The sequence below is a fragment of the Tupaia chinensis genome, unplaced genomic scaffold (genome assembly GCF_000334495.1).
Source record: "Tupaia chinensis unplaced genomic scaffold, TupChi_1.0 Scaffold140218_1, whole genome shotgun sequence".
In the NCBI taxonomy this organism is placed as follows: domain Eukaryota; kingdom Metazoa; phylum Chordata; class Mammalia; order Scandentia; family Tupaiidae; genus Tupaia; species Tupaia belangeri.
This window is the reverse complement of record NW_006200097.1, coordinates 103,583-121,764: the sequence shown is the minus strand read 5'-3', so window position 1 is coordinate 121,764 and position 18,182 is coordinate 103,583. Positions and strand designations below refer to the sequence as shown.

The window sequence follows — 18,182 nt, the reverse complement described above, 5'->3', positions numbered from 1 at the left end:
GCAGGAGCGGTAGTCGAACGGCTTATTAAGACTGTCTCCTGCTGAGCATTTTACGTCTTGTGTTGCTTCCCGTGTCCCCTACTGTCTTGTTTTTGTTAGACGCTTTTAACACATTCAGTACTACCTGACAAAGAGATTAAAGGGGCAACTCAAACAATAAAAATACTTTTAAAAAATAATAAAAGGTAGAGTAACTGTCTTTCTGTTTAAATAACAATACCTGGTACCTTGATCCAAGACTGTCAAAGTTAATTCCCAATGAACAAGGACAGGAAGCAGTGTTCTGCAGCCAGGTGGTGCTTAACACAGACTGGGGCCTGGCTAAGGGGCACAGGAAGACCCCATTGTATCTTTAGGGGCCTGCTCTTCTCTCACAATGAGGAAATGGGAGTCACGATTTGACTTGTGGACAGCTGAATCCGTACAGTAGGGAGGCACATTTTAAAGTCTATTTGATATTAGAAAATATATTCTTACACCAAAATCAAGATCAGACCTCATTGGACAAGTGTTCAGCCACGCTGGCCAGTCAGTGGAGGCACACCCAGAGAGAAGTGGCCCTGGCTGTGGCTCACTCATCTCTTGCGTGGCCCCACACAGCTTCACGCTGCTGCAGTGCCACCCCCACCCCCGCCCACGGCTGCACCTGACCTCTCATCTCACCCTTTCTTGGAGCAGCAGCCAGTCTTCCTTCATGCCCATCCTTAACCACCTGCAGAAGGGATTCAGCCCTTTTGAGTGGCTGCAACTTCTCACTTCACACTAGAATATCCTTCTAACATATACAGAGCTGAGGTGGCCAAAGTTGGAGCGAGCTGTCTTATACCCACAAGAAGGTGGAACAGACAGATTTTTAACTTGTCCCATGGACTTACAGACTTATCCCCCCTGTTGAACTGGATATGCTGAGTTACAAAGATGAGCCTCATCTGTACCCCACAGAACTATCTCAAGGAAACGTCTTATTCAGCAGTTTTAGGATTAGCAGGCAATGTAGTGGTTATGTTGTTGTACTCTCATATAATCAGCTGCAGTTCGAGTCCCAGATCCAGTGGCTTGAAAATCATGCTGGGTGCATGTGCATGCGTATCCAAGGTCCTGGGAGGACAATGGAGGTAAAGGGATTGTGGTGTGGCCATCCCCTCGGGGGTGATTTCTCACTTTCTCTCTCTCTGTCTCTCTTTCTCCCCCCAGCAAGTGCATGGGCTCTAAGGCAAAAACCTGTTTTTTTTTTTTTTTTTTGATAAAAAGATTCAGCCTTTTTAAGACTTTTTGCCATAGGGCATGTGTGCTTGCTGAAGAGAAAGAGAGACAGAGAGAGAGAAAGTGAGAAATCACCTCCCAGGGAAGATAGCCATGCTACAATCGCTTCTTATTCATTCTCCTCAGAATCTTGGGCACACACGCACACATGCCCAGCATGATTTTCTAGCTGCTGGGTCTGGGACTCAAACTGCAGTCGACCATGTGGGAGGTCTAGCTCCTTAACCACTATGCCACCTGCGGGTCCCCAGCTGTTTCTCTAGTCATCAAAATATACTTTAGACATGATAAGGTTGTTAAATAGTAATATTAAAAATTTGAATACTTTTGTAAAAGTCATAATATCAGTAATAATGGCCAATATTTTTGGAACTGTATATTTTATGTGGATTTTCTTCTATAATCCTTGCCAACACACTATAATTATTAGTCCTATTTGTCATATGGGAAATTGAGAGTGACAAAGGTTAAGTAAATTTTCAAGGTTGTAACTATTACTTCTATCATATGAAAACAATATGTAAGGTTCTTCATGCTAAGTATTTTGGGCTTCTGAGCAATAGCTGTATTTAGGTTGGGTCTAGACCTATTAATTAACTGTCTCAGCACCATAGACTATTAATAGATCTGATATCAAATAAGTTTGGGGCATATGGTATACCATCTACTTTCTTGGAAACACACAGGATAAATTGACAAGTAAGTGGCTCTGAAAAATCATATAGAAAAGAAACTTAGTTATATTTTGCTGATCATTATCCAAGTTTGGAGAAACAGTGAAAAGCCTCTGAACAGTTTTGACTCCATAAATCTGTTATTATTGGGTGGTCGGAGAAGTCATGATGTTTTTCTATGTAAAATCCATGACTTTTCTGACGACCCAATAAAATACAATCAATTAGCCTATTTTTATGATCGATATATTTACTTAAATTTTGAACTAAGACATTTTAAGAGCATGAGAATAATATGGGCAGCAGATACTGATTTTCCATACACTTCTCACATGGGGAAAACTTCGCAGAGATTTCTTCCTGTGTTTGTTGCCACCGCTAGAAAGTAAGTCAGAAGTGACATTTTCCTATGGGACCAGCAGTTAGTGTAATGGCTATGTTGCTGGACTCCCATGTAGTCGACCGCGGTTCATGTCCCGGACCTGGTGGCTTAAAACTCACACTGGGTGCATGTGCGTGTATGTCCAAGATCCCGAGAGGAGAACAGAGGAAAAGGGATTGCGGCGTGACCATCCTCCTGGGGGATGATTATTTGCTTTTTGTCTCTCTGTCTCTGTCTGTCTGGCGAGCACATGCACCCTGTAGCAAAAACCTCTCCAAAAAAAAAAAAAGTGACATTTTCCTATATTTTATTTTGTTTGAACAATATATATATAGCATATGAAAATCTAGTTTTCTCTATTCTCGTGACATAAAAGATAAGATTTACTTATTTGTATGCCATGACAGTTATCAACGTGGTCTGAAGTGACTAATGAACTAAAATGCACTCTAACACTTAACCTATTTCATTATTATCTTTTAGAAGCTGTTGAAACATAGATTTATTATAAAATAATGGATCTAAACTATCTTTTAACAATAAATTTTCAACAATTTAAGAGTATAAAGTTAGATTTATTTATTTATTTTTAGGGAGAGATTTTTTTGCTGTAGGGCATGTGCGCTCGCCAGAGAGAGAGAAAGACAGAAAGCAAGAAATCACTCCCCAGAGGGATGGCCATGCTACAATCTCTTCTCCTCCAGTCTCCTCGTGGGATTTGGAGCACATGTGCACATGAGCCCAGTGTGAGTTTTTTTTTTTTTTTTGGAGAGGTTTTTGCTATAGGGCGCATGCGCTTGCCAGACAGAGACAGAAAGCGAGAAATCACCCCCCAGGGTGGATGGCCACGCTGCAATACCTTCTCCTCCATTCTCCTCTCAGGATCTTGGGCACGCATGCACATGCACCTGGCATGAGTTTAAGCCTCCGGGTCCAGGACTTGAACCACAGTTGACTACATGGGAGTCCAGCGACATAGCCATTACGCCAACTGCTGGTCCCAAGCCCAGTGTGAGTTTTAAGCCTTCAGGTCTGGGACTTGAACTACAGTCAACTAGGTGGGAGTCCAGTAACATAACCATTATGCCATCTGCTGTTGCATATGAGATCCAGCTGCTTTAACCACCATACTACGTAGCTGACCCCAATTAAATGCTTTTAAACTAACACTGTGTTCTTCTATAATGGAGCCAGCATACCTATCTTCATTTTTTTCCATTTTTATTTGGTTTTGATAGGTGTATCTTCCTGTTTCTTCATGGGTATTTTGACTAGTCCATGATGATTTTCCATTGATGTGGAGTTTTGCAAGATCATTTCGGAGCCTTTCATTCTCATATTCCAGTTTGTTAATAGATGTATGCCTTGAATGTTCCCTGTTAGTGAAGTCCATGTGCTAGAGAATAAAATAAACTATCATTAAATAAATTGTCCCTTAATAAGTGGTACACATTTTCTTTTCTTTTTACTATTTATCTGTTTATTTAATTAAAAATTAAAAAAATTTTAATTTAATTTTATTTATCATTATTATAATTTCCCAACTTGCTACAGGGCATGTGCGCTCATCAGAGAAAGACAGAGAGAGAGGAAAAGTGAGAAAGCAAGTTGTCAGATCTAGGACTTGAACCATGGTCACCCATGTGGGAGTTAAGCACCCTAATCACCATGCCACCTGCCTGCCCCTATTTATCTATTTATTTGTTGTCATTTTCAAGCCAGTGGGTGTGGGACTTGAACCATGGTCAACCATGTGGGAATCCAGCACTTTAACCACCATGCCACCTGCTGGCCTAAGTGATGCATAGGTTCTGTGTGTTTGAACATGTGTGTTGAAAAGACCCTTTCATTTGAGTCAAGTGATGTGGTGTTTAACTATTTCTTTATTATTAAATATTTAGTTTGTTTTCAAAATTAAGTATAAGTAAGACTGAATTGATTTCCTTATACACAAATCTGGGTCTGTATTTCTTTTTCTTTTATTTCTATATCACTGGCTCTCACTGGAATGAATTTCTTTAGGTATGTTCCAAGAAATGGGACAATTGAGTCCTCAAATATTTTTGAGGACTTGATAAAAAGTGCTAACTTCCCCCCCATAAATCTCATAAATTCAAAACACCAATGTGTTAAACAGCCTATATTATCATACTCACAGGCATTTAATATTATCATTGTGTAAAATTTGCTAACTTGATAGACAAAGTATGAGAAGACTTCAAAAAAAAACTCGAGTTGATTTTGGTGTAAAAATTTTGAAATTCATACACAATTTTTTCATAATTTTTCCATGGACTTTTTGAGGACCCCCATCATAGAAATTTTTATTTATTTGGAAAGAAGTTCAGTATATTTTTATATGGTTACTGGCATTTTTACTCCATCTTTTGTCAATTGTCTATTTGTGTTCTTTGCTTTTTTTTTTTTTTGAGAGTTTTTTTTTTTTTTTTTTATTTGGGTTTTGGGGAATGTGTGCTCGCCCAAAAAGGAGAGAGGCATGTGTGCTCGCCAGAAAGAGAGAGAGAGACAGAGAGATAGAAAGCAAGAAGATGGCCACGCCGCAATCCCTTCTCCTCCACTCTCCTCTCAGGATCTTGCACATGCACGCACACGTGCCTGGCGTGAGATTAAGCTGCCAGGTCCAGGACTCGAACCGCAGTAGACTACATGGGAGTCCAGCGATATAGCCATTATGCTAACTGCTGGTCCCATTCTTTGCTTATTTTTGCCATTAGGGTATTTGTGTTTTTCTTACTAATTTTAAATAATAATTTTTTAAACATTAGGTATAATAATCTGTTGTTTCATAAATTAGTTGAAAATGTTTTTCATGTGATTTTGAGGTTTAATTTTATTGTGTTGTACATTTTATCCAGAGAAGTTTCTTTAAAAAAATTATATTTAGTGAAATCTATCAGTCTTTCTTTTTTGTGTGTGACTTTCTTTATATTTCAGTTTTCTTCTCATTTTAAAATCTATTTAATAGTCACCTGTATTTTATAATTTCATTATTTTACATTTAATTCTTTAGTTTATTTGAAATTAATTGTGGTATAAAGGGAGAGAGAAGACAATAAGTCAATAATTTAAAAAGAAAGTTTGCCAGAGAGTTTGTTGACTACTGGGAGACAGAGAGAGAGAGAGAGAGAGAGAGAGCAAGTAAGAAAGTATCCCCATGGGGGATGGTCATGCCACAATCCCTTCTCTTCCATTTCTTCCTCCTTTAGGGATTTTGGGCCTACACACACATGTACCTGGTGTCTTTTTCTTTTTTTTAAATTTGCTGTGGGGAATATATGCTTGCCAGAGAGAGAGAAAGGGAGAGTGAGAAAGCATCCTCTGGGGAATGGTCACACTGCAATCCCTTCTCCTTTATTCTCTGTCCAGATTTTAAGCATGCATGCACATGTGCCTGGTGGGTGTGCTTTTCAAGCCTCCAGGTATGAGACTCAAACCATGTAATAAGCCGTGTGGGTTCCAATTGCTTTCACCGCCATTCTACAAGGTGGCCCAATAATCAGTTATTCCAACCATTCCTATCACATGTTGATTAAAACATTCATCCCCACTGTTGAATAATGCAAAAAATAATCTACTAAATCCACATAGTTTGGGGTCTAATCCCGATCTAGTCTAGCCTATTGATCTTACAGTTAAGTTGTGCTAGTATCACACAGTTTTTTTTAAAATTTGAATTTATTTATTGTTTGTGTGTGTGCGTGTGCGTGTGTGTGTATGTGTGTGTGTATACATCAGAGTCTTTCAGTCTTGCCATGTACAGTCCTCCTGCCTCAGTCTCCAGCTGGGAGTACAGGCACATACCACCTGCCTGGCTTTTAGGGTAGACTGGAATTGAACTCAGGCCTTCCATATGACCTAAGCCTACCAAGTAGCAATATCAAACAATGCATGCTACTATAGCTGGGCTTAGTATTTCTTTTCTTTTCTTTTTAAAGAATTATCTTAAAAAAAAGAATTATCTTATTTAATTTTACTTATTCATTTAAATTTGAGCAGAGAGGAACAAAGAGAGAGAGAGAGAAAGTGAGAAAGCAAGGCACCAGGTCCAGGACTTGAACCATGGTCGGCCATGTGGGAGTGTCTAGTGCCTTAACCACCATACCACCTGCTGGTCCCATTAATTTTCAATTTCTTTAAAAATACTTATTTATTGGGACCAGCAGTTAGCATAATGGCTATGTCGCTGGACTCCCATGTAGCCGACCGCAGTTCAAGTCCCGGACCCAGTGGCTTAAACTCACGCCGGGCACATGTACGTGTGTGCCCAAGATCCCAAGAGGAGAAGGGATTGGGGCATGGCCATCCCCCCTGGGGGGTGATTTCTCACTTTCTATCTCTCTGTCTCTCTGTCTTTCTGGTGAGTGCACGCGCCATATAACAAAAAACCTCTCCAGAAAAAAAAAAATTTATTTATTTCTTCCATGAGTCAGAGAGAGAGCATTTCCAAGAGAGTTTTGACCCCATGCCCCACCTCCAGTCTTCAGCCAGCCCCTGATCATAAGGAAGGCTTTATCTCATGTACTCAGGGAGGTCTCTAGACATGAGCCAGGAACCCAGAATCATCCCATGTGGGATTGCCTTGTAGAATCTTACACTTTGTCAACACACCACTGTTTGGCTCCCCTAATTTATAGTTTTTAATTGACATACAATAGTTGCACAATGTGATTCTTTAACAAATGTACACAGTGTGTAATTATCAAATTAAGGCAATAAACACATCCATCACCACATTTATCATTACTTTGCCTCATGAACATCTGAACTCTTTCTAGAAATTTAGAAATGTACATGAAATAGTTATTAACTATAATGACTGTACTGTGCTTTAGTACTCTAAAACTCATTCTCTTTATCTAGCTACAGTTTTGTATCTGTTAGCTAAGTTCTCTCTATCCTTCCCCTCCCTGTCCCCTTCCTGAATTCTGGTATCCGCCATTCCACTCCCCAACTATGTGATCATATCCTTTAGTTTCCACAGATGGGTGCAGACATGCAGTATTTATCTTTCAGTGCCTATCTCCATCTTTTGTCAATTTTTTATTTTTGTTCTTTTCTTTTTTTTTTTTTTGAGAGTTTTTTTTTTTTTTTTTAATTTGGCTATAGGGCATGTGTGCTCGCCAGAAAGAGAGAGAGAGACAGAGAGATAGAAAGCAAGAAGATGGCCACGCCGCAATCCCTTCTCCTCCACTCTCCTCTCAGGATCTTGCACATGCACGCACACGTGCCTGGCGTGAGATTAAGCTGCCAGGTCCAGGACTCGAACCGCAGTAGACTACATGGGAGTCCAGCGATATAGCCATTATGCTAACTGCTGGTCCCATTCTTTGCTTATTTTTGCCATTAGGGTATTTGTGTTTTTCTTACTAATTTTAAATAATAATTTTTTAAACATTAGGTATAATAATCTGTTGTTTCATAAATTAGTTGAAAATGTTTTTCATGTGATTTTGAGGTTTAATTTTATTGTGTTGTACATTTTATCCAGAGAAGTTTCTTTAAAAAAATTATATTTAGTGAAATCTATCAGTCTTTCTTTTTTGTGTGTGACTTTCTTTATATTTCAGTTTTCTTCTCATTTTAAAATCTATTTAATAGTCACCTGTATTTTATAATTTCATTATTTTACATTTAATTCTTTAGTTTATTTGAAATTAATTGTGGTATAAAGGGAGAGAGAAGACAATAAGTCAATAATTTAAAAAGAAAGTTTGCCAGAGAGTTTGTTGACTTGTGGGAGACAGAGAGAGAGAGAGAGAGAGAGAGAGCAAGTAAGAAAGTATCCCCATGGGGGATGGTCATGCCACAATCCCTTCTCTTCCATTTCTTCCTCCTTTAGGGATTTTGGGCCTACACACACATGTACCTGGTGTCTTTTTCTTTTTTTTAAATTTGCTGTGGGGAATATATGCTTGCCAGAGAGAGAGAAAGGGAGAGTGAGAAAGCATCCTCTGGGGAATGGTCACACTGCAATCCCTTCTCCTTTATTCTCTGTCCAGATTTTAAGCATGCATGCACATGTGCCTGGTGGGTGTGCTTTTCAAGCCTCCAGGTATGAGACTCAAACCATGTAATAAGCCGTGTGGGTTCCAATTGCTTTCACCGCCATTCTACAAGGTGGCCCAATAATCAGTTATTCCAACCATTCCTATCACATGTTGATTAAAACATTCATCCCCACTGTTGAATAATGCAAAAAATAATCTACTAAATCCACATAGTTTGGGGTCTAATCCCGATCTAGTCTAGCCTATTGATCTTACAGTTAAGTTGTGCTAGTATCACACAGTTTTTTTTAAAATTTGAATTTATTTATTGTTTGTGTGTGTGCGTGTGCGTGTGTGTGTATGTGTGTGTGTATACATCAGAGTCTTTCAGTCTTGCCATGTACAGTCCTCCTGCCTCAGTCTCCAGCTGGGAGTACAGGCACATACCACCTGCCTGGCTTTTAGGGTAGACTGGAATTGAACTCAGGCCTTCCATATGACCTAAGCCTACCAAGTAGCAATATCAAACAATGCATGCTACTATAGCTGGGCTTAGTATTTCTTTTCTTTTCTTTTTAAAGAATTATCTTAAAAAAAAGAATTATCTTATTTAATTTTACTTATTCATTTAAATTTGAGCAGAGAGGAACAAAGAGAGAGAGAGAGAAAGTGAGAAAGCAAGGCACCAGGTCCAGGACTTGAACCATGGTCGGCCATGTGGGAGTGTCTAGTGCCTTAACCACCATACCACCTGCTGGTCCCATTAATTTTCAATTTCTTTAAAAATACTTATTTATTGGGACCAGCAGTTAGCATAATGGCTATGTCGCTGGACTCCCATGTAGCCGACCGCAGTTCAAGTCCCGGACCCAGTGGCTTAAACTCACGCCGGGCACATGTACGTGTGTGCCCAAGATCCCAAGAGGAGAAGGGATTGGGGCATGGCCATCCCCCCTGGGGGGTGATTTCTCACTTTCTATCTCTCTGTCTCTCTGTCTTTCTGGTGAGTGCACGCGCCATATAACAAAAAACCTCTCCAGAAAAAAAAAAATTTATTTATTTCTTCCATGAGTCAGAGAGAGAGCATTTCCAAGAGAGTTTTGACACCATGATCCACCTCCAGTCTTCAGCCAGCCCCTGATCATAAGGAAGGCTTTATCTCATGTACTCAGGGAGGTCTCTAGACATGAGCCAGGAACCCAGAATCATCCCATGTGGGATTGCCTTGTAGAATCTTACACTTTGTCAACACACCACTGTTTGGCTCCCCTAATTTATAGTTTTTAATTGACATACAATAGTTGCACAATGTGATTCTTTAACAAATGTACACAGTGTGTAATTATCAAATTAAGGCAATAAACACATCCATCACCACATTTATCATTACTTTGCCTCATGAACATCTGAACTCTTTCTAGAAATTTAGAAATGTACATGAAATAGTTATTAACTATAATGACTGTACTGTGCTTTAGTACTCTAAAACTCATTCTCTTTATCTAGCTACAGTTTTGTATCTGTTAGCTAAGTTCTCTCTATCCTTCCCCTCCCTGTCCCCTTCCTGAATTCTGGTATCCGCCATTCCACTCCCCAACTATGTGATCATATCCTTTAGTTTCCACAGATGGGTGCAGACATGCAGTATTTATCTTTCAGTGCCTATCTTATTTCACTTAGCATCATTTCCTCTTGGCTCATCCATGTTGTCTGAAATGTGAGGATTTCATCCTTTTTAAAATGACCACATAATATTCCATTGTATATATTAGGTTGTCGTAAAAGTCATGACATATGTTTTCTGTTTTTCTATGCCAAAAATGCGTTATGACTTTTCCGACAACCCAATATATTCCATGTTTTCTTTATCCATTCCTCTATTTTTTTCCTTAGGTTTTTGCCTTAGGGCACATGTGTTCACTGGAGAGAGACAGAGAGAGAGAGAAAGTGAAAAATCACCCCCGAAGGGGAATGGCCATAACATTGCTCTATGTGTCTATTTTAAAAAATAATAATTATTTTATTTTATTTATTTTAATTTGACCAGAGGGGGACAGAGCAAGAGAGTGAGAGAGAGAGAGAGAGAGAGAGAGAGAGAGGGAAAATGAGAAAGCAAGTCGCCTGGTCTGGGACTTGAATTGTGGTTGGCCATGTGGGAGTCTAGCACCCTTAACTACTATGCCACCTGCCAGCCCCAGTCTATGTGTCTATTTTTGTGCCAATAGTGTGCTGTTTTAACAACCACTGCTTTGTAATATACTCTAAATTTGGATAGTGAGATGCATCCTATTTTATTTTTTTGGTACAATATTGCCTTGGTTATACGAGGTCTTTTTTGATTCCACATAAATTTTGTAATTGTTTTTCCTTGAGATGCATCATTAAGTTGTTTAATTCACATCTTTTTGAGTTTTTTTGGAGGGTTTTCTTCTATAGGGCACGTGTGCTCACCAAAAAGACAGAGAGAGACAGGGAGATAGAAGGTGAAAAATCACCCCCCAGGGGGGATGGCCACACTGCAATTCCTTCTCCTCCATTCTCCTCTGGGATCTTGGGCACACATGCACAAGTGAGTTTAAGCCACTGAGTCCGGGACTCGAACCATGGTCGACTACATGGGAGTCCAGTAACATAGCCATTATGCCATCTGCTGGTCCCATACCTTTCTTTTTTCTTTTTATTGACATAGTCATTTATTGCTGTAAAATTTCGCTCTTAGTACTTCTTTTGATTCATCCCTTAGGTCTTGGTATTTTGTGTTTCTGTTTTCGTTTGCTTCAAGACATTTTAGGGAACCAGCAGTTAGCGTAATGGCTATGTCGCTGGACTCCCACGTAGTCGACCGCGGTTCGCGTCCCAGACCCAGTGGCTTAAAACTCACGCTGGGCATGTGTGTGTGTGTGCCCAAGATCCTGAGAGGAGAATGGAGGAAAAGGAATTGCAGCATGGCCATCACCCCTGGGGGGTGATTTCTCGCTTTCTGTCTCTCTGTCTCTCTCTGTCTGTCTGGCAAGCACACACACCCTATAGCAAAAACCTCTCAAAAAAAAAAAAAAAAGAAGGCATTTTAGAATGCCTTAATTTATTCACTGACTCTATTCAGGCTAATGCTTCATTCAGGACATGTTGTTTAGTTTCCATATATTCGTATATTTTCCAGAGTTCTTGTTGATTTCTAGTTTTATTCCATGAAGTCAGAAAGGATAATTGATGTGATTTCTGTTTTTGTTTTTTTTTTTAAAGTTCAAGTTGTTTTGTGGCTGAAAATATAGTCTATCCTTGAGAACATTCTATGTACTGATCAGAAGAATATGTATTTTCAGCTTTTGGGTGCAATACTCTGAAATTCAGGTCCATTTGGTTTACAGTGCAGTTGAATTCCAATGTTTCTTTGTTGATTTTCTGTCTGAATGATCTATTCAAAACAGAATGAGGTGTTGAAATCTCCACCTACTATTGTATTGGACTATATCTCTTCCTTTAGGTTTAGTAATATTTTGGTGCTCCAGTATTGGGTTCATATATATTTACAATTGTGATATCCTCTTGCTGAATCGATCCCTTTATCACTATGTAGTGACCTTCTTTGTCTGTTTTGACAGTTTTTGACATGAAGGCTTTTTCTTTTTTTAATCTAAAATCAGTATAGCAACTCCTGGTTACTTTTTTTTTTTTTTTTTCTCTTTGCATGGACTATTTCCATCCCTTCACTCTCAGTCTATGCATGTCTTTACAGAGGAGGTGAGTTTCTTTTTCTTTTTCTTTTTTCTTTTTTTTTTTGGAGAGATTTTCACTGTAGGGCGCGTGCGCTCGCCAGACAGACAGAGAGACACATAGAGACAGAAAGCGAGAAATCACCCCCCAGGGGGGATGGTCACGCCGCAATCCCTTCTCCTCCATTCTCCTCTCGGGATCTTGGGCATGCACACACACGCGCCCGGCATGAGTTTTAAGCCACCGGGTCCGGGACGCGAACCGCAGTCGACTATGTGGGAGTCCAGCGACATAACCATTACGCTAACTGCTGGTTCCCGAGGAGGTGAGTTTCTTGTAGACAGCATAGAGACCTATTCCTTTTGAATGGGGAATTTAATCCCTTTACATTCAAGATTTTTATTGTTAGGTGCAGACTTGGCATTTTGTTGTTGTTCTGTTTCCTTTGTTTCTTCTTTTATTATCTTTGACATTTGCTGATTTTTCTATAGTGCTAGGGTTTAGTTCTATCCTCTTTCTTATTTTTGTGGCAGCTCTACCAGTGAGTTTCATATCTGCTTGTTTGTTGTCATGATTGTATTTAACTTCTTTCAGTTTCTGGATGTAGGACTCCCTTAAGTATTTCTTGAAAAGCTAGACTAGTAGTGATGAATTTTCTCAATTTTTGCTTATCTGGGAAATAATTTATTTCTCTTTAAATTCTGAAGGATAGCTGGGTATTTTGGGCTAGAAATGTTTCTAGCCCAAATGTTTCTGCTCTGTAAAGTTTCTGTTGCTAAATCTATTAATGTGATGAGAATTCTTTTTTATGTGACTTGACACTTTTCACTATGTTTTTAGGATTCTTTCTTTGACTTTTGACAGTTTGACCATGTCTCAGAATGTATAGGCAGCTTTTGTGTTTCCTAAATATGGGGGCCCCCATGTCTTTCTAGACATGGGAAATTTGGAACTGTTATTTTGTAAAATAGGTTTTCTATGTGTCTTCCTATCTCTTCTCCATCTTGAACTCTTATAATGTGAATATTTGCTCACTTAATTGTGTCTCATAGGTCTCAAAAGCTTTCTTTTATTCTTTTTTTTGCCTGTGTTATTTCAAAAGCTCTGTCTTCAAGTTCATAAATGATCTGCTCTGCTTTATTTAGTCTGTTGATGTTCTTGACTGTGTTTTTAATTTAATTTTCTGAATTCTTCACCTCTAGGGTTGCCATGTGGTTCTTTTTTTGCGATAGCTATATCTTTGTTGAATTTTTCACTCATGTTCTGTATTGTTTTCCTGATGTCACTGAATTGTTTATCTGAATTCTTTTGCATATCATTGAATTTCCTTAAGGACATTAATTTGAATTCCTTTTCAGGCATTTATTGGATTTCCTTTTCATTTTAGTATGTAGATGGAGAATCAGTGTTCCTTCAAGGGTTCATGCTTCTTTGTTTCCTCATTTTCTTGTGTCTCTGTGTTGATATCTGGGCATCCCATGGGACCCCTCTTCCAGGTTTATAGAATAGCTTTTGTAGAGAAGGACTTTTCCTTATAAATGGATCTGATGGTGTTAATTTAGTAGTGTGCTTTGACTTTGGTTCTGGTTCAGTTCAGTGGACTCTATATTTTCTTCAGCAGAAATCAGTGCCATTGGTATCTGTGAATCCCTTTGCGATCAAGACTATGTATTTAGATGTAGTGGTGTGGCTTTATTGGAGGCAGAAACCACTGGGAGTGGGTACCAGGGTTCCCTGATCCTGGCGTGGGAGTATGCAGTGTGCAGGGCCCCTGCCAGTAGAAGTGGCAGTGTCTCCAAGGGGCTGTAGCTGTAGCTGACTGAGTAATCAACCGTTTTTAAAAAATGTGGTCCTAATGTTTTGCTACCTGGTAGGAGTCACTGAATTATATTCTCAGGATGCAACATAAAATGTCAACTCACAAAATAAGAGGCTTAGAGTAAAACTAGATTTCCAAGGCTTTTAGAATTAAAGTGATTTAAGAGATTTCTAAGGAAGTATTTAAACTTTCTTCTCACAAACTTTAAATACAACAGGATATTTTCTCATACTGAAAGCACATGAAAATGCTCTTAATCACTATATAGCCCTTTCTAGACCTATGATTTAAATTTTCATGAATTGTGTAGCTACTGATTAAACAGTCTCATTCTCTGTTACAAAAGGGTAATATTTTATCACAAAAAGCATAATTTGAGTATGACATCTTATTTGAAGCTACAAATATCTGTGGTTCAAAGTCTATAAGACTATAAATAATTAAAGCTTAGAAATTTCTTTTTGAAGCTCCTAAATTTAAGCCTTTAAGAACCATTTATATAGGCTCGCACCCCAGTGCATATATATATATATATATATATATATATATTTATATGTAAGCAGTCTAGTAATGTATATATTTTAGGAATGAAAATAGTTATTTCCTTTTATTTGTTTCAAAGGTTAAGTCTACTTATTACATTTTCTGTTTATTGTCTAATGAGTTAGGGAAAGTTTTCATGTTGGAATGGAAAAAAATGTACCAGGAAGGCAAATTTTTCCACAGAACAATATAATATAGGGAGGGTTATATGCTTCTGAGTCTATTGACCAAGATGCTCTTTGAAAAAGAGGGTTGTGGGGACCAGCAGTTAGTGTAATGGCTATGTTGCTGGACTCCCACGTAGTCGACTGCGGTTTGTGTCCCGGACCCGGTGGCTTAAAACTCACGCCGGGCGCATGTACGTGCGTGCCCAAGATCCTGAGAGGAGAATGGAGGAGAAGGGACTGTGGCGTGACCATCCCCCCTAGGGGGTGATTTCTCGCTTTCTGTCTCTCTGTCTCTCTCTCTCTGTCTGGCAAGCGCACGCGCCCTATAGCGAAAACCTCTCAAAAAAAAAAAAAAAAAAAAAAGAGGGTTGAAAGTATTTGTGTACTTGTTAGGTCCATGCCTTTAGGATTTCTCAACAATTACTTTTTAAGAGATAGTAGTGAAAATAAAAGTGCAATCTGTAGTCTTTTGTTTTTAAAAAAGATAGAACTGCTTGTTTTACAATTTGAGTGGATTTTATTTTTTTAAAATTATTTATTTATCCATTTATTTATTTATTTATTTATTTATTTATTTTTAAATTTGACCAGAGAGTTAGATACAGAGAGAGAGAGAGAGGGAAAGTGAGAAAGCAAGCCACCAGGTCCGGGACTTGAACCATGGTCGGCCATGTGGGAGTGTCCAGCGCCTTAACCACCATGCCACCTACTGGTCCCTAGAGTGGATTTTCAATAAATATAAAGGTGGCAGAATCTTATAAAATTTTTGTCTTTCAAAAGGAAAAATTCTTGGGAACCAGCAGTTAGCGTAATGGCTATGTCGCTGGATTCCCACGTAGTCAACTGCGGTTTGAGTCCCGGACCCAGTGGCTTAAAACTCAGGTCGGGGGCGTGTGTGTGTGTGTGCCCAAGATCCTGAGAGGAGAATGGAGGAGAAGGGGTTGCGGCGTGGCCATCCCCCCAGGGGGTGATTTCTCACTTTCTATCTCTATCTGTCTCTCTCTGTCTGTCTGGTGAGCGCATGTACCCTATAGCAAAAACCTCCCCCCCCCAAAAAAAAAGAAAAAATTCTTATAAACCAGTATGGTTGAAAAGGTCATAGATAAGATTCAAAATTTCTCTCCTAATCAGACATTTACTAGTCAAAATATAGCATTGCCAGTGGTTTACAATTCAATTAAACTTTTACTCAAGACTTTTTTCTATAAAATTAGATTTCATATATGACTATTTTTGGCCCAGTGTTGGTTTAATTAAGAATGATAGTAATGCTTTTTCAAAACCTTAGAATTTTCTGAATGTATTATAATTAAATAAGTGTTGTGAACATGACCTGAAATAATTACACAGGTAATATACTTACGTGTTTTATATTTAAGAGCAAATTCCATTTTCCTTGACAACAACCTTTTGTGGAGTTCTCTAATTTTATGTTTTGCTTGAATACTTTTCTAGTGATTTCAGGAATATATATTCCCCACTAGATAGCTATCATGCAAAAGTATACATTCATTAATTAAATCTACCTCTGTATTTCTTCTCTTTTTTTATGCCAGAGGTAACATGTGCATGCAGAAGAGACAGACAGAGAGAGAGAGACAGAGAGAGAGAACACAACCCCAATGGGGACTGATCATGCTGAAATCCTTTTTTTTTTTTTTTTTTGCCCCAATCCTGCCTCCTGTTGGGATCATGAGCATGCACACATACATACCTAGCATGTTTCTCAAGCCAGTGAGATCAGGACTTGGATCCTGATTGAACATGTGTGATCTGGCTTTCTCTCTATAGTGACTAACCAATGCTATGGGGCTGGCCTAGACCCATTTTTTTGTTTGTTTGTTTTGTTTTTTGTTTTGAGAGGTTTTTGCTATAGGGTGCGTGCATTAGCCAGAAAGACAGAGAGACAGAAAGACAGAAAGTGAGAAATCAGCCCCCGGGGGGATGGCCACGCCACAAGCCCTTCTCCTCCATTCTCTTCTCAGGATCTTGGGCACGCACGCACATGCGCCTGGCATGAGTTTAAGGGACTCGAACCGCGTTCGACTACATGGGAGTCCAGTGACATAGCCATTATGCTAACTGCTGGTCCCAACCCATGTATTTTTTAATGAGTTATTTTATAGACCTGTTACTCAGTTCTTGTTTCTTTCAAAATTTTGGAGTTCTACAGTTTCAATCCATTTCTTTATTCTTTTTTTTTTTTTTTTTTTTTTTTTTTTAGAGAGTTTTTTTTTTGGGGCACATTGGGAGAGGTTTTTGCTATAGGGTGCATGCGTTCGCCAGAGAGACGGAGAGAAACAGAGAGACAGAAAGCAAGAAATTACCCCCTAGGGTGGATAGCCACACCACAATCCCTTTCCTCCATTTTCCTCTCAGGATTTTGGGAACACACGCACACGCACCTAGCATGAGTTTCAAGCCACTGGGTCTGGGACTCAAACTGCAGTCGACTATGAGGGAGTCTAGAGACGTAACATTATGCCATCTGCCGGTCCCTATTTCTTTATTTTTGAAATGGCAAAATCCCCTGGTGCTTGTATACTTGGACTGACTAGGATGAAGGCAATTGAATTATTGGAAATTATGTCTGTTATAATAGTATTTTGTCTGTACAATTTTCCTTTTTAGTTATGTATATTCAAAATAATAATCAGACTAACAAAATATTTCTATAGAAAGATGTTAATGGCTTTCAGTCATGTTTTATGGTTAGTTTTCAGTGTGTAAATGGATGTTTTAATCGTTGTGAAGGTACTAGTTTTTTATGCTGCTATTTCATTTAGCACACAGATAGTGAAAAGCAAACGATTCTTCTTCAAAACTACCACAGATTCAGAATTCGAATTTCATTACGTCTTTCTCTTTCTTCCTTTCGTTTTCTTTTCCTTTCCTTTCTTTTCTTCTTCTTTTTTTTTTTCTTTTTACTTTTACCAGAGGGTGTGTGTACTCACCAGAGAAGGACAGAGAGAGGGAGAGGGAGAAAGCAACGTGCAATGGGGGAATGGTCATGCTACAGTCTCTTTTCTATTCTCTCTCCTGTTGGAACTTTGGGCATATGTACACACCCACCTAATGTGGTTTTCAAGCCTCTGAGACCAAGATTTGAATTGCAGTTGGCCATGTGGGATCCTGCCCCCCTTGACAACTAGGCTATAGGCTGCCCCTATCATAATTTTCTTTCTTTATTTTTTTTAGAGAAATTTTTGCTATAGGGTGGTCTCATAACCTTCTTAAATCAAAGAAAAATTAATAAATACAAACTTAGTACAAGATCATTAATACTTTCATGATAAACTTGATTTTTCATTAGCTACCAAGAACAGGATTTTAAAAGGTCTTCACTCTTCGGGACTAGCAGATGGTGTAATGATTATGTTACTGGACTCCCATGTGGTAAACCACAATTTGAGTCCCAGACCTGATGGCTTAAAACTCATACTGGGTACATGTGTGTGTGTGTGCCCAAGATCCTTGGAGGACAGTGGAGGAGAAGGGATTGTGGCATGGCCATCCCCCACCTCCTGCCCTGGGATGATTTCTCACTTTCTGTCTCTCTGTCTTTCCAGCAAGCACATGTGCCCTACAGCAAAAATCTCTCTCTCAAAAAAA

General features: G+C 39.0%; 1 protein-coding gene across 6 annotated transcripts in view; it reads right to left on the bottom strand.

The window, feature by feature from the left end:
• Nucleotides 1–18,182, bottom strand: part of DEUP1 (deuterosome assembly protein 1) — a 95,987-nt gene that overhangs the window by 10,332 nt on the left and 67,473 nt on the right. For all 6 annotated transcript variants that reach the window (XM_006162547.3, XM_006162548.3, XM_006162549.3 and 3 more), the window contains one exon: nt 3,519–3,715. In XM_006162547.3, coding sequence (XP_006162609.1) covers nt 3,519–3,715 — 197 coding nt within the window. The remainder of the gene's footprint in view (nt 1–3,518; nt 3,716–18,182) is intronic.